The following is a 17650-nucleotide window of genomic DNA, read 5'->3' on the forward strand; positions in this document are numbered from 1 at the left end:
TAAAAAATACTTTTGTATGAACTAAAACAACATATCCGAATACCACAGCTGATGCACTTACTGTCGAATTACTGTCTGATTTTAAAATTCTTCCTATCCCAGCTTAATATGCAAACTCTAAAAATTCATAACTCAATTTCCCTGAAAAGTGTAAATACAGCAGTTTCATGATGCGTTGAAAACATTGATCTCCCTGATTGAGCATCCTGACTTCTGAATCAACAAATGGTGTGAGTTTAGGTTGGGTCTATTTGTTTTGTCTGACCAATGGCGGACAGGGAGACATTATTTTTGTAGCCCCATCTGGTGGGACCCAAGGGTTCAGAGTTTGTCAGATCATGATTTCATCAGTCCATGCTTGCATCAACTTGCAGCCAAAAATCTTTCACCATTGACACCTAACTCTAATTAATTTGCAACTACGCTTACTGGGTAGTAAATGGGTGCCGTCAGAATGAGTGACCAAACAGCTGATAAAACCACAATAATCGACAACTAGTCCATTTGATTCCACTCAATCATTTAACATCTTGTAAAGGGAAAACCTGCATGTTTCTAAATAAATAAATAAATCTATCATTAAGGTGTTTTAACTTTGCTTCTTTCCATAATCCGTAATAATGCTTGCTCCAGTGAAAAAGTCCATCCCTTGTTGTCTTATCACATCAAAATCCACCTGTATTTTTGTTAAGAACCGTTTTGGCTTGTAAACTGTGCTTGATCTGTGCATATTTCTCTTCTGATTTAGAGGAGATGGTTTTTCACTGGAGAAAGCAATATAATGGATAAAGGACTCATATTTCAAGCTGAAAGCAATGTTTTAATGTTAAAAATGCTTGATGGATTCTTACAAGCACACAGCTTTTCACTTCATAAGGCATTAATTGATGAACTGGAGTCGAGTGGATTATTTGTGATGTTTTCATCAGCTATTTGGACTGCTGACGGCACCCATTCACTGTAGAGGATCCATTAGTGAGCAAGTGATGTAATGTAAAGCAACATTTAAATTATAAATTCGACTAAGTACGAATTTAATTCACTAAAATGACATACAGGGTGCAAATTGTGCCTTATACAAATATACGTGATGAAAAGATGTGCATTGCTTAAGCTATGTTTGATTTGTTTCTAATTTAAACCTTCACACGCTGGTGTAAATTTCACATATTTAAAAGTATTTGTATTAATACCAAAACAAAATGAAAGCTCGCCCCTGAAACTCTGAAATATACACACACACAGCACTTTTACAAATCCTTTTTAGTATCCTACACTTTTCCAGGTCTCTACACCACAACACAATTATAACTTGCTCAATAGCTCACTAAGCCCCATTCATTAAAATGGAAATGAGGAACGGGCCAGCCCTCTGAGTGTGTACAGCTGCCTTTTATTGATCCAAACTGGAGTGTTTACCAAAGAGATGAAGAAAGACAACAAATTTTCATTTATTCTATAATTCACCACTGCTCTGTGACATTGGGGAGCACAGTAAGTGTTCTGAGCTTCTGATCATAAAACTTTGACTTACTCTACAGCTCAATCCCTGTGTTCTATTCTTTTCCCCTTTTTCGACCTATTTTCACAGCCCTTCTCAAAGGTAAAAAAAAGAGATAATGTCATCTCTGCTAGAGTTGCTTTTAGGATCACATCAACACTTGCTCATCAATATTAACAGCAAACTTTCCTTTCCAAATGTATCCTTCCTTCTCATCTCATCGCATGCCCCTTCTGATACACTTCTGTTTCGCTGAGGCCTAAACCCCTTTCCCCAACCCATTAAACTCACTTTGGCTCTGGTTATATATGGAAGAGCACCATGCTGCTCTTACTATTCCTGCAATATATGATTTTGCAGTATGCAAACAGCCTAAATGCACTGCATTCCCAGAAGACCTACTACGTTTGCCAAAATGTCCATTATACAACAAAAATACATTTGCAGAATAATGTACAGTAAGTCAATGCATTAAAGCAATACAATGCTACAGTGCAATGGAATGTATTAAAGCAATTGCTGATAATTTACTCACCCTCAGACCATCCAAGATGTAGACAAGTTTGTTTCTTCATAGAAACAGATTTGGAGGAAGTTATCATTAGATTACTTGCTCACCAATGGATCCACTGCAGTGAACGGTTGCCGTAACAATATCTCAATCACAACATCACAATAATCCACAAGTGATCCAGACCACTCCAGTCCATCAATCAACATCCTGTGAAGTGAAACACTGCAAACAAATCTATCCTCAAGGCAATTTAACTTTAAAATGTAGTTTAAAAAATGACTCCATAATCTATAATAATGCTTCCTACAGCAGAAAAAAAGTCCATCCCCTGTTGTCCTCTCACATCAAAATCCACCCACATATTTGTTTAGAAATATTTTGGACTGTTTTTGCTCATACACGGTGCTTGATCCATGCATATTTATCTCCTGATGTTTTTTTTCACTAAAGAAAGCAATATTATGAATGGAGGACTATTTTAGTCAGTAACAATAGACCGAAGTTACAAATGCATTAATGACAGATTTCTTATAGACATGCAGTGTTTCACTTTCCAAGACTAACTGATGGACTGAAGTGGTGTGGTTTAATTGTGGATTATAGTGATGTTTTTATCCAACTCATCAACATCTTGGATACGCCTGAGGGTGAGTAAATGTTTAGCTAATCTTTTGACAGATCAAGACATTTTTGCAAAAAAAAAAAAAAAAAAAAAAAGGCTAGCTATAAATACATATGTAAAAACTGGGACCCATAGACCAGAATGTATCACAGAGACTTGAGGGTGGGCTCTTTTGACTTCAACAAGCAAGAAATCACCTAGCAACCATCCAGAACACCCCAGAGACCGCATAGCAACAAGTAAATTAAAAAAAACACTCCAAAAACCACAGCAATGCCTTGAAATCAACATGGCCACTTTTATATGGTTAGGAGCCGCTCTTTAATATTAGAAAGTTTTAATGTATCTCGTGTCAAATGTAGTCTCTGTTTGAGGTTGCTTAAAAACGTCTCTGATGTTTAATGCACGATTTTAAACTTTCAAATGGCGAGAGTGAGAGGTTTCCTTTGGAAATGCTTAACTAACAGAGTGTAAAGTAAATCATTTAGCACCACCTCAAAACAGCACTTTTCACTGACAGTTAGTATGAATATCATCCTGTCTGTAGACCAAATGATCGAAAACTAAATCAGCATTATTATGGAGAGTAGATATTAAAGCTCTGTTCATTTGGGATACACACAGCTTCTCTGGTGCATTAGACCTTCTTAAAAGTCTTTTGAATTTTATTTAATATGTATTAGGCAACCTGTTTTTAAGGGGTTACTGCTGTCATGGGTGAAAGTTAAAAAGAAGCTTTAATAGAACAAAAAGAAAATACACAATGCTTAAAAATACGTCAATTTGAAGAGAACAATTTTAAAATCATCCTATTATTAAGCAATTTGTAGGTTGATTTCCCTGTCGAAATTATAAAACCTGTTCAGACAATAGTAGAAAAGCATAACTAAAAAGTAAGATTTTTATTTTCTTTATTATGTAATTTCATTTAAAAAAATTGAATGCATCAATAGAGTTATAAATAAGATTTAAAAAAATAGATAATAATATAATATTAAATAAAAACATTAAATATTAAAAAAGAAAACTATGGAATGTTTAGTTCGATTTCCCTCTCTAAATTATAAAACCTGTTTAAATAATAGCAGAAGCAAAACTAAACTGTAGATTTTTCTTTTGTGTTTCAACAATTATCACATCAGAAGAGTTAAACAAATTTAATATTAATGTATTAAAAATAAAAATTAAATGTATTTAAAAATGGAAAGTAATATTATATGAAATACAAATATTAAATATGAAGTAAGACAGTTAAGAAAGTGCCCAAATGATAGAGTGAGAGGTTTATGGATATTTGTGATTCATACAGGCTTAGATGGGTAATGATGAATGGTCACTGCATCTCAAATGGCAAATCGCTGTTCCAGTCTCACCTCACTGGACTCAAACACAGCCGACAGTAAAAATAACCCACAAGCTTGTCAAATTCGCACAGGCAGACGACAGGAGACGCACACATATTGCATGTACGAGATTCAGAGAATGTTAAAGCCTTAAATGGCTGAACCACAAAGGCACTGGAAACCAGACTCACGTCAGTATCTCATGCAGATCTGTGCTTCTGCCTGCAAACGGAGCTGAATGGCAGTGTCCGCCCTTAAAAGGCAGACTGGGACTGATAATTTGCAGAACATTTGTTGAACAAATTTGTTCTTTAATGAACTAGCTGGAGCACACACACACACACACACATATACACACCCTGACTGGGCAAGGGTGTAATTACAGTGAGTTGTTGCAGTAATCTTATTTTAATGCTCACACTGATGCATGGAATCCATAAAGAGAGACAAACTTAAGAGGGAGATGCCAAAACACTTCCCTATAAATGCCCGTTTTCCAGGTTTGAGCTCTCATAAGGATCATCATTTTCCTGCAACAAGTACAGTAAGCCATAACAAAGTCTACTCACATGCACAAATACCACTAACAAAATACCTTCAAATAATAGCATGGTAATAATACAGTACTGTGGTAAATGATAGATCACTTGAAAAAGAAACATTAGGACCATCATTTTACTGTTTTAATGTAAAATAAAATTATTACATTATTTTTCTTAAATACTCATTTTTTTATTTTAGTCAAATATTACACAGGTAATATTTTCTTTTTCTCTTCTTTTTATATTGTTTATATTTTATGTTATAATTGCTATTAATTATTTGCTAACTGTTTACTATTTATTATTAATAATTTAGTTTTTAGATTTTATGTATACTTAATAATAGTTATTATAATATAATTATTTAATAATTATTAATAATAATATTTTATAACCATATTGATTTCATCATACCATTTTGGCAAAATTGTTCAGTCCTAAGCACAGCAAACCTTGATTTATTTTATTTTAAATTGCAAATTTTGTATCTAAATAATTCCCTTGCAGCCCATAACTTTACTTTGTGCAGCCCATAACTTTATTATGGTACTGCCACATTTTTTAAGGATTTACATGAAGGCTCCTTTTTCTAAAATCTAGTGAGTTACCTTGCTGTCTGCTTTGCATCCTACATAAAAAGGAATGCTATTAGTGTCTATTTTGGAATGCTCTAAATTGGCAGCATTTAAATTGTGACTGTTTTAAATACTTCTCAGTAATGAAATTAATATAAATTAAATTCAACTTCAGTTTTTGGATAAATTAAATGTAAATAATATTTACGTTGCTTATGTAAAACAATACTAATTAGTATTACATCTTACATAACATCTTAGTTTTCAACCTTCAATGCATTCTGGGATCACCAAAGAATACATGCAATGTTGGCTTAAAAATTGCTCAAAGAAGGTATCTTTTGGAACAGACTTCAGGTCTGGAAGGTTTTTTTGATGCGGCCCACGTATGCAGGTCGCTAAGTTTTGGAAAAGAGCCCTAGACTTCTAATGACCTCAATTGTTCTTACATAAAACAGTTTATAATTACCACATCCTAATTTACATTTTGGATTTCCTACATTATGTGGCCGATTTATGAATCTTATTGAAAGCCCCAACAAATCAGTTTTAAGACATTTGTGAGGATATCTTAAGAAATGTATCTCATGAGGAAGTTCTATGTAAGTACATTAGACTTTGAGTCCAATTACATAAATGCTTGTTGTCCCAAACAACGATTTTGAATGTTTATCTTAAATTAGTCATTTTTTTCCCACCAAATAGCTCGGAGTACACTCACGTCTGTTTCATATATTATACACAATTCATTATCCAAAATAATTGTTCAGTGTTTTCATTTTAGCAGGTTCCTTCTCAGTTTCATAACTTGTTGAATAACTATTAAAAAATGATTTAATAGCCCATTATAAAAATAATAATATGAATACTTACACATCGTCCTTCATGGCGTTCAGTGTGACACAACACATTCGCTAGACATTAACGTCGAAAAAGCTCGTTGTCTATCTAGACTTTATATGAGAGAATTTGAGTATCAAAGATGTGACAACTTGCCCCTGTGTCTCCTCTAAGCATAACATGCACGCACAAACAGATGTTCACTACAATAACGGAGACAATCAGAGCAGCTGGTGAGGTCGTAGGTTCAAACCCCCAAAGCCTTGATGAACTATCCACTATTGTTCCTGAACCGCGTCATGAATCATGAACTACAACCATGTGTCTATGATCAAGACAGTTAACCTCAGGTCATTCTAACAGGACTCGATCTGTAAAAAAGTGACCTGAAGATACTGCATACGACTGGAGCGACTAATCAGTAGGCTAAATGAGCAGCCTACAGTGCGCTTCGAGTCCGTGCGCTCCGGTAACCGGTCACCAGTCACCAGTGCGCGCGGCGCAGCGCGGCGCGGCTCCATCTGTCAGAAATTCAGCCGAAGCGAAAGCAAAAGGTGTATTTCCCAATTGTTTCCACATGAAACGCGTCCAACCTGCACACATCAGCGAGCATCTGTCCTTTTCACAGCACGTCAACTATGGACGCACTATAAGTGCCTGTAGATATCCAGACATTCAGCGCATGTTTCCGCTTTAATAAGTTTGATTATGCTCATGATATATAGATGCATGTAGCCTATTAAATGCAACCTACCGCTTATAAAAGAAGAAGAAGAAGAAGAAGAAAACACCAGATCTTACCTAAAGGAGGCTGGTTTTAAATGACAGCAGGAGAGTCTTGTGTTGGTGAAGGTCTGAGAGACAGACACACGCACATTGAGGAGCGCGTACTGCTCTCTCCCTCTCTCTCTCTCTCTCTCGCGCGCGCGCGCAACACTATACAGCGATGAGACCTGCGCGCGCACACTTAAAATAAAATTAAGCTTTTTTTCTTCTTCTCCTTATTCTTTCCTAAATTTCAGAGAGGATATAGGCATTTCCGGAACCCAGGACTTAATAGTTAAAATATATAGAGATGTCACAAATATTAGGTGAGTGATATTGTTGACTGTATTTAACATTTATTCAATCAATCAATCAATCAACTTTTATTCAAGACACATAGGTCCATAGAGACAACAACATACAGTATATACATACATATAAAACAATACAAAAACATATAAGGATGATGCAGACGAGGCATCATTAAAACATATACAGGCTTCGGGTCCAATGTTTCCAAAAGCAAGATGTATACCTTGTCTCACTCTTAGAAACATCAGCTATGGACGCAATAATCCTAGACCCTGTTAGTCTGCACATGAATCCAGGGGCGTAGCCATCTTTTCAGAAGTGAGGGGGACAGAAATTACACATACATACACACACACACACACACACACACACACACACACATATATATATATATATATATATATACAGTACAGACCAAAAGTTTGGACACACCTTCTCATTCAAAGAGTTTTCTTTATTTTCATGACTATAACAAAAATTGTAGAGTCACACTGAAGGCATCAATGAATTAACAAATGTGGAATTATATATGGAATATATATATATATATATATATATATATATATATATATATATATATATATAAACCATTACAATATAATATAAAACATTACAATATAAAATTTCTGTAATCTATATAGCCTACCAGTCAACAGTTTTAGAACAGTACGATTTTTAATGTTTTTAAAGAAGTCTCTATTGCTTACCAAGCCTGCATTTATTTGATCCAGAATACAGCAAAAGCAGTAATATTGTGAAATATTTTTACTATTTAAAATAACTGTTTTCTATTTGAATATATTTTAAAATGTAATTTATAAGCTGTATTTTCAGCATCATTACTCCAGTCTTCAGTGTCTCATCCTTCAGAAATCATTCTAATATGCTGATTTGCTGATTATCATTATTTAAAACATATGAGTACATTTTTTCAGTATTCTTTGATGAATAGAAGGATCCAAAGATCAGCATTTATTTGAAATAAAAAGCTTTTGCAACATTATACACTATATCATTCAAAATAATTTTTTTTTTTTTGTTTTGCAAAAATAATTATTGAAATTAATACTTTTGTTTAGCAAGGATTCTTTAAATTGATCAAAAGTAATGATGAAGACATCATTTTACAAAGGATTTCTATTTCATATACATGCTGTTCTCCTGACCTTTCTATTCATCAAGAAACCTGAAAAAAATCTACTCCGCTGTTTTCAACATTATCATAATAATTTTTTTGTTGTTGCTGTTGTTTTTGAGCAGCAAATCAGAATATCAGATTTATTTCTGGAGGATCGTGTGAATGGAGTAATGATGCTAAAAATTCAGCTTTGAAATCTCAATAAATTACATTTTGAAATATATTCAAATAGAAATCAGTTATTGTTTTGCTGTACTTTGGATCAAATAAATGCAGGCTTGGTGAACAGAAGAGACTTCTTTAAAAAACATTAACAAGCTTACTGTTCAAAAACTTTTGATTGGTAGTGTATAGGCAAATTAAATTTTTCTCTAACTTCAGGCTTTTAATTGGCTTAGAAATCTATAACTGCTGGACAATAACAAAAAAATATAATTATTTGTTTATATACACTACAAACACTTTTTTTAACACATAATAAGGTTTCTATACTGTAATAGCACTGCATTGTTCATATACTTTATTTATCACCTGCTGGAGATGACTTGAAAAACCATATTGTCGCAATCGTATGTTTAATGTGTTGGTGTTTCCAAAAGTGTCTGTTTTCACACAGCATAGCTGGAGGCTTTTGTCCATATTAGGAGTTTCCTGGTATGAATTTCTGCGCGAGAGCGCCCTCTGGCATCGAGTATGAAGAAACACACATTGCAGGAGAGTTTGGCGCTCCGTGGTGTTCATCTCGTCTTCTGGGTTCGAATAAAATAACAGATCATGCGCAGACAATCCTGTCTCTTTGAGTCTAAGTCTATATTTATTCACACCAACTCCTGAAAACCTCTATGCGAACACACTTGACCGAAAAAGTGCACAAAAGTGAATCTATACATAAGATTTCTTAAAACAGCATTAAAAGTGGGCACATTATTAGACACAAACATTTCACTGGCACTACACCACCTAGGAATTTTAAGCACAATTCTCAGTGCATCATTATAAGCCACTTGAAGTTTTTTCATTTTCGACAGACTAAAATTACACCACAGGTGGGCAGTAGTATACAATGGAGTGCCTACTTAAGCCTACGTTATACAGTATTCTTTATACAGTAAAAAAAAAAAAAGTGTAATTAGATTACAGTTAGGCTATGAAAATGTTAACGATTACAAAGGGGTTACATCTATATTTTCACAAACATAAATTTGATTGATTTCGTTTCAAAACTGCAATGACTGCTCTACAATATGAGACACCAATGGACGCAGAACAGGACACTTATTCTATAACTATTTTATATATATATATATATATATATAAGGCTGTTTTTTTTATTCCCAAGGCATAGTTAGATGCCAGTGTTAGCCCACCTGTCGTAGCTATGCAAAGATTTAACTTCAAAAACAGTACAGCTATTAAACTAGCCTATATATTGTTATTATTTAAAATCCATAGGCTACTTGACCTCAGAATGATCTCAAAGTAAAAAAGGTGCTAAAGTCAGATTTTGGTGACTGTGCTTTATATATATAATCTTAATCCAAGTGATGAAGGATTTTGAAAGTTTTTATGAAATTAATTAGAAATTTTTATCCTAAATTTAGAAAAATATTTTAAAAGTAGTCAAATGTAATCCCTTACATAAAAGTAACTAACATGGTTACACATATTTGTTACATTTTAAATAGGGTAACTTGTAATCTGTAACCTATTACATTTCCAAAGTAACCTTCCAAACACTGTCACTAAACAAATGAATAAGTCTACACTATGTTTTCATACAAATCAAAATTCATGTTCAGTTTCAAAAAGTCATACTTGAGGCCAAACATGCCATTTATTCTAGTCGGAGGATAACCGTTAGATGGCGCCAAATAGCTATTCAAACTTCTGACGTTATTCCAGGTTCTAGTATTTGAATGGAGAGCGCGCGCGGAATCGAACGCGACTTGTACAGTAGACTGGTTTCCCAGATGGATGAACGTCGATTGTTTAGATTTTTCATCAGTGAATGCGAAGATTGACAAAACCAGAAGTAGTAGGTAGGCTATTCCGATTAATATTATGATAAAATTATACATTGGTCATATGTCAAAATATTCGAGATATTATTCTGTTGGTTACAGTAAAATGTTCTCATAACAGCCCTAATGGATTCTGCTTCCAACTGAGGTAAGAATGACAGAACAAACCTCTATCACGGTAACACAAGACACTAAAATACACTAAATCATATACGAATACATCGTATAGGCCACAGTATATTCAATGGATATGTGGCATTAGAATGAACACGAGAGACCTGAACAATATAGAATGGTTGGCCCACTGAGCAACCACCCCAAACACCGTAGCAACTGCATAACAATGCCCTAGCAACCACCCATAAATGTGTGAGGGTTCTGTAAAGCACCACTCATATGTTTGTGAGGAAATGTCTACTTACTCATCCACAAATGACCTGCATGCAACAGTGTTTTTAACACAAAAACACATTTAATCCAGTAGAAGAACGGAAATGGATACAAATCTAAAATCTTCTTAATCTTTCTCTTTTTCTGAAGTTTTACTGCATTGAAATGTAAAAATATCTGAATTGCTTAGATTTACAAACACACACAATTTAGGGTCTTTTATATACCACAGTTACGTACATAAAACCACATTCTTATTATAATCACTGTTTTTACAAATTACCTGCCTGTAATGTTTACTAAATCAATTTCAACAGTAATTTAAACTATTTTAAACTATAAATAAAGAAACTTTCTTCTAACTCAAAAAAAAGGGAGGGGGGGGTATTTACAGATGTAAATGCAGCATAAATGTTTAATGTTTCACATGCATATTCTTGATCTTAATACTGCTCTGTTTTTGTTGAGGTTTCAGAGCCTTGAAGTTTAAATTCTGTTATTAACACTCAGATTTACACAGGCTGTTTTATGTAGGCCTAAAATCACATCCTAATTATCATTGTTGTTCCACAATTTACCCGCTCATAATGCTCATTGAATGATTCTCAACAGTAATTTAAACACGAGAAAGTTTGTTCTATTTGCTGATTTTATAGGGCCATAAATGTTTAATATTTTGCTTGCATATTCTTGATGATGCTCTTTTTCTGTTTAGCGAAAATTGAAGCGTAATTGCCTTTTAATTGCCCTGAAGTTTATAGTCTGTCAGAGAATATTGCTTGGGAGTTTCAGCCCAGTGTATCAAGAACTTTATGCATAAAAGTTTCCAGTATCGACTAATAATCTACTTGTAATCCCCTATATATATACATAATGATGAATGTGTGCCTTGTAAACTGTGACCTGGGTTTGTAAATGGGTTCCCACATGACCCAAAATACATTGCTGTCAGCTCATTTCCCTGCGAGTGTAATTTCAGCAGGGATCCAGCTCCAATCTGTTTATTTCTAATTTTACCGTATACATAGAATAACAATGACTGGGAGAATATTTGCCTGGCACGCAGCCCCAATACTCGGAGAAGATAAATGCGTGGCATAGTAGGCTACTTTCATACCTGTGAATCTGTGTGTGCGTTCATTACAATGCCCCAGTTTAGCTGCCTCCTCTCCTCTGCTGTTGATGGTATCTTATTGTTACCAGGTGGCTGCCAGTGACAGGAGCATTGAAAAACTGCTGACAATAAGCCACGGCTCAAAGGAAAAGCGAAAAAGGAGGACACGCGAGCAGTGGGGTTCTTCCTCGCGAAGGCGTAGGGGGTGAGGAAACCGTGTTATAAAGGAAAGGAACGAGATCCCCAGGGAAACGTTCCAGCGAGTTCCTGTGCTTTAGATGATGGTTCATAAACTACCATCATCCTCGAGGGCCTGGGGAGCCCAAGCTGAAATACTTCAGAAGTGCCAATAAATGAAAAAGTGAGAATTAGAGGAAAGTTTGGCTAGCTGAGGGGTGTAATGGAGACCAGTGGACCATGGGAAAGAAACCCCCCTGAGGAAGAAGTGAGGTCTCGTGTGAAAGATCTCTGTCATTCACACTGAGAGGGTTTTTGTGCCGTCGTACTAAACAGCTGTGGAAAATGAGCACTCATTGATTTCATGCATATGGCACCCACGCATGTAAACACACACACTGAAGACTCCGTCACTACAACATAGCCATCCTAGCGTGACAAAGCCACGGGGAATAAAGTGCTCTTTTCCGTTCTAATTTAGGAATTTCTCTCATTTATTGCCATGTATTACACACGATTGCATGCATCAAATGATTATCTCTGCATCACGACACCAAGACCATTTTTCCCCAAGAATCTGAAAAGAGTTATTTGCTCTGCTGTGAAACATTGTTCCCTTGAGCGCAGATGTGACAAAGAACATCCAGCGACATTACATTTTCGTGTAAAACGGGAGGATAAAGGCTGCATGTGGACTGCAGTGTGTCTGGTGAACATGATGTTACTTAAGCAAAATCCTGCAGGCGTGCAGCGTGAATATCATATTTTAGGATAGGCACGGATCTGTTTATTACTGTACTGCCTTCTGTAATTGAGATTAATGCAGTTCAGTGGGCATAACAAGAAAAATGCCAACATTTTTAATCCAATCCTCTGTGCCAGGTGTTGAGTTTTCAATTGCAGAGTAATAAACTTCTGATTCTGTGTACAACTATAAACTGATGTGCTCTTAACCTACTTGCAACACATAAAAATAGATTCCTATTCTAGTTGAATTAGTTGGTTATGTAGACAGATTTTTCTGCTAATCCCCAAGGGACACGCATGGTGCCCTCCCTTTTTTCTAACACAATTGTGCCCTCTAGTGACACTGTCTTGAAAATATAGCAGAACACAACATGGAAGCATATGGTCAAGTCGCAGCATCATGTTACATTACATTTACATGTATTCATTTAGCAGACGATTTTATCCACAACGACGTACAAATGAGGACAGTGGAAGCAATCACAAACAACAAAAAGAGCAATGATATATAAGTGCTATAACAAGTCTCAGTTAGCTTAACACTTAGCAAGGGCTTTTAAATATTTAAATAATTTAATAAATAAAAAGAAAACAGATAGAATAGAAAAAGAATAGAGCAAGCTAGTGTTAGAGGTCTTATATGTATGTATATATATATATATATATAAATACACACACACACACACATAATTGCACAAAATTAAAAGAAAAAAGGAATACAAAAAGATAAGAAAGGTAGTTAGATTTTTTAAATTCTATTTTAAAGAATAGAATTAGAATAGTGAGTGTTAAAGTTAGAGGGTCAAATAAAGACGGAAGAGATGGGTTTATGCCGATTCTTGAAGATGGCTAAGGACTCAGCTGCTCGTATTGAGTTGGGGAGGTCATTCCACCAGGAGGGAAAATTTGGGTTAATGGGTGCAGAGCCAGTGGTAGTTGCAGATCCAGATGTAAAACTAGTTGATGTTACAAATGGTACAAATCATCCTTCTACAACTAAATGCTGTAATTAAATCAACATGAATTAAAATAACGTTTTTATGTATAAAACATTAATGTAACATAAACATTTTTAAATAATTATAAATAATGTGTAACATAGGCCGATTTCTGACTCTTGTTTGACTTGATGAACCATGGCCTACTATAATACCGGCAGGCCATGCTTTTTTTTGATATATATACATATATTTGTGTGTGTGTGTGTGTGTGCGTGTGTGCGTGTGTGTGTGTGTTATTATTATTATTATTTTATTTTTTTGTATTTTTTTTAAATAGGCTATTTGTTTATCTGAAGCACCGAAAACTATAATGATGTGAACATACTAAGATAACAAAACATTTTATGCTCGTCTCGTAACGGAAACGCTAAACGTTCGGAGTATTTCATTTGTGTGTGTGTGTGTCCTGCGCAGTTTTTGCGCAGAGTGGATGCGCACGAACACACGTCAACGGTCTTGTTATCACATAGGAGGCGTACAAACATTATTGTGTTCATCTGTGGCGTGCGAATATTAACGCTACCGATCAATTTTAGTCAATAAACGAACGATGAGTGATCATCCGGTGATTAGCAGGTGAGCCAAATCTGATCGTCGCTGAAAGAAAGAGGCGAAATTTCGGCTATTTTGTCAGGTGAGTGAACTGAAAGACATTGAAATTAGACGCAGTAAAATCACCAAATATAGAAATATTTATTCAAATGACCCAACTGATGATACAAATATGTGATTTTAATATCCTTGTAGTTTACAAATCGATCATTTGGAAGGGTTTGGGAACTGTGTTTTAATGTGAAATAATGCTGTTGTTGCTGTGTTTTGGTCAGGGTGTTGTCCTGTTTACAGGCCTCAGTCTGATCGATCAATGATCTGATCACAACTTCAGCACATACAAAGCCTGACCAATCTTATTCATCGAGTGAGTGTAATTAGATCAGTTATTAATATGATATCTAAAAGTGTAAATAGGTAGATTTCAGTAAATCTTGTTTGAGTTGTTGATGGATTTGGGCCTGTAGTTCAATATAAAAACAAATTTGCCTGTTTAACCGCTCACTGTCACCCAGTTTGTTTAATCTAAATATGTATATTTATCATGAGAAAATATATTAATATTGTTTTATTAAAAAATATTAAATTTTCAGTCTATCTGACCTTTTTAGCTGTTGGTCGTGTAACATTGTTGATTAAATTTTATTATGTAAAAATGTTTATTATTTTGTAGCTTATTTAAAAACCATTAAAAAAAGTATAACGTTTGTTAAATATGTACATATAACCAAATAATTAAGGCTAATGTTTTAATGATCTGTAACCCAATTATTGTGCAAATATTATTACTATTCAGTCTGTATGATTTTTTTTTTTATCTGTAGCATTTAGCTAATTTAAGTTTATGAATTTTAAATGTAAATCGTTAAATAATAATCTTTAATTTTTTTGTTTAAAAGCTATTATTGGAAATTTGATGGTTCCAAAGACATTTAGATTTAACCTTTAACAAATATAACTGATTCTTTATAGCTGGTATTATCAATGTTTGCAAAAAATACATTGTATTGCTGTTATTTGTTATCATAACCATGTGTTTAACCTAACGTAATATAAAAGTAATGTCTGATATTCTAGTATATTCTGTACCAGCATCATAAAATGCCCTGTAAATGGTTTGGCTGTAAAGGATTTGGGTCATGATATATTTAGATCATTTCTGCGTCTGATTTGGCACAGTTGCCATTATGAGCATACACAGGTTGACCTATCAAGCCAGATGGTTGTGATGGAGTCAGTTTTATACATTTATGGTAAACAAAGATTTGAGTGCAAATGAAGAAATCTTTTCAAGAGAACAACATAGTATAGTGCCTCCTCGTTTGTTGTGCTTGAATGTGCTTTCAAATATTAACAACTCTTTTTATTTGATGTGTTGCACAAGACTTTGGTTTTATATTGACATATAATACATGAATAGCACTCTTTCTTGTAAAAGTGGAGTAATACTTATCTGATGAGAGACTGGAAATGCTAGAGCTTTAATCAAACAGAGCAACAATGAACAAAGAACTCAAGCTAGCCTTGTTTACTCGTGACTTTTGTCGACTTAGGCAACATAGTTTGGTAAACGGTGCCCCATTTGTTACATCTGCTTACGTACCGCTGACGTAAGCTTGTGTAGGCAGCGCATTTCTCCAAACTTGTTTTTGCATGCATCTTTTCCTGTGAAATCATACTGTTTTTTTTGTATTATTTCCACAGCATGGCTGGTTGCGGCGACATTAATCTTTCCGTGGACTCCTTGACTTCAGGCAAGAAGGTGAGTGGGGAGTCTGTGACGGAGGGCAGTCCATCCCCTTCGTCTCCTTTGCTGCCAATCCCTGAGTGTGCAATCTGTCTGCAGAGCTGCATCCACCCCGTACGCCTGCCATGCCGTCATATTTTCTGCTTCCTATGCGTGAAAGGAGCTTCCTGGCACAGCAAACGCTGTGCCCTGTGTAGAGGGGAAGTGCCTGAGGACTTCCTGGAGCGTCCCACTTTGCTCTCGCCCGAGGAGCTGAAGGCTTCAGCAACGGGCGGACGTGGGACGGGGACTGGTGGCCACGCCTGGTACTACGAGGGCCGTAATGGATGGTGGCAGTACGACGAGCGGACAAGCCGAGAGCTAGAGGACGCATTTAACAAGGGCAAGAAGAGCGCTGAGATGCTGATCGCCGGTTTCCTGTATGTAGCCGACTTGGAGAACATGGTGCAGTACAGGAGGAACGAACACGGCCGCAGGCGTAGGATGAAGAGGGATGTGGTGGACATCCCTAAGAAAGGTGTGGCCGGATTAAGACTCGATCCAGATCCAAATCCCAGTCCCGCATTAGGATCAGGAACTGATCCCATTGTAGCGCCCACAGTTGCGGATTTAAATGGAACAGTAGATGGCGCCACAGCGGAGCGAGAGAGTTCGGCAGATGGCGCAGACACTGGAGTCAGCGGAGGACGTCCTCAAGGCGTCTTTGTTTCTGCCCCTGTAAGGCCGCCAACCGTCTTGGGTGGTCACCTGACCAGCCCTGCATCCTCCGGCGATATTCAGCTTGTACAGGCTCTCTCTCAACTCAATATGAATCCTGCTGAGCAAGAAACAGAAGAGGAAGATGCAGATGACGAAGACGATTCGGCAGGTCCGGATGCCTCGGGATATGAATCCGAGTCTGGCACGAGCGAGGATGAAAATGAGCAGGCTGGGGACGAAGGTGAAGACGAGCACACAGAAGGCTCCCAGGGTAGGCATAGACTGCATCAGTTGGATAGACCGCCCCCTGGTGGTGGCCCGGCGCATAGCGGCGATCGCTCTGGGTGCCCCGATGGTCAGTGCACCATTACGAAGGTCTGACCACAGCACAACTACAGAACTCCTACCTAACTCCCACAACCGCTGGGTATTTCTAACCAATCTCTGAAATGCAAAAAATTAAATGGATTAACTATTCAAATCAATGACACACAGTCTTGGATAAGGGTGGAGGCTTGGGGCAGAAGGTTTTAGTGTTAGAATAGTGCTCGTCTTTCTCTTTCAGTCTTAGAGGACTGTACCAGGGCTGTACTCTTTAATGGAGATTACAGGCAAAACTACAATAAACTTGCTTTTACCATGCCTAGAATACTGTAAATTGGTCCAACCATTACACTTTCAATTGCATTCATGTTATTGAAAATAATATTCTCAATAAAACTACTTTTCACCCTGAAATTAAAAGAAAAATGTATAAAGTAAAATTAAAATTACAATTTTTGTTTTCATAACAATTACGCACATTTCATTCTAAATTCTGAAAATGCATGTTTTATTAGTTATTATTCTCAGAGCTGATTTTCATTTGATTCTTATCACGGTGCTACAGACATTTATGTAAAAGTTGTATTTATTATTATTGCATTCATGAGAATTTGCCTAATTGTACACAATTGCACGATGCAAAGAAATCTTAAAGATCTGAGTACAGGCTTCTCTATGTATTTAAAAAAAACTAATTTAGATTTTAGGGTGAAATGACCCAAACAT

General features: G+C 35.9%; 2 protein-coding genes across 3 annotated transcripts in view; one reads left to right on the top strand and one right to left on the bottom strand.

Moving 5' to 3' along the window:
* Positions 1-6843, bottom strand: part of LOC132118482 (cadherin-11) — a 64978-nt gene extending 58135 nt beyond the window's left edge. Inside the window, exon 1 of the mRNA XM_059528342.1 lies at positions 6739-6843. The gene's annotated coding sequence lies outside the window, so the exon portion shown is untranslated. The remainder of the gene's footprint in view (positions 1-6738) is intronic.
* A 7174-nt stretch (positions 6844-14017) lies between these two features.
* rnf146 (ring finger protein 146) lies at positions 14018-17311 on the top strand. Of its 2 annotated transcripts, none has more exons than XM_059528343.1 (2): positions 14018-14236; positions 15859-17311. In XM_059528343.1, the coding sequence occupies exon 2, from the start codon at positions 15860-15862 to the stop codon at positions 16979-16981; it is 1122 nt and encodes a 373-aa protein (XP_059384326.1). In that variant the 5' UTR covers positions 14018-14236; position 15859; the 3' UTR covers positions 16982-17311. The 2 variants fall into 2 exon arrangements, with proteins under 2 accessions (XP_059384326.1, XP_059384327.1); XM_059528344.1 differs by lacking the exon at positions 14018-14236 and adding an exon at positions 14267-14521.
* The last annotated feature ends 339 nt before the right edge of the window (positions 17312-17650 follow it).

Source organism: Carassius carassius, chromosome 37 (genome assembly GCF_963082965.1).
Source record: "Carassius carassius chromosome 37, fCarCar2.1, whole genome shotgun sequence".
In the NCBI taxonomy this organism is placed as follows: Eukaryota; Metazoa; Chordata; class Actinopteri; order Cypriniformes; family Cyprinidae; genus Carassius; species Carassius carassius.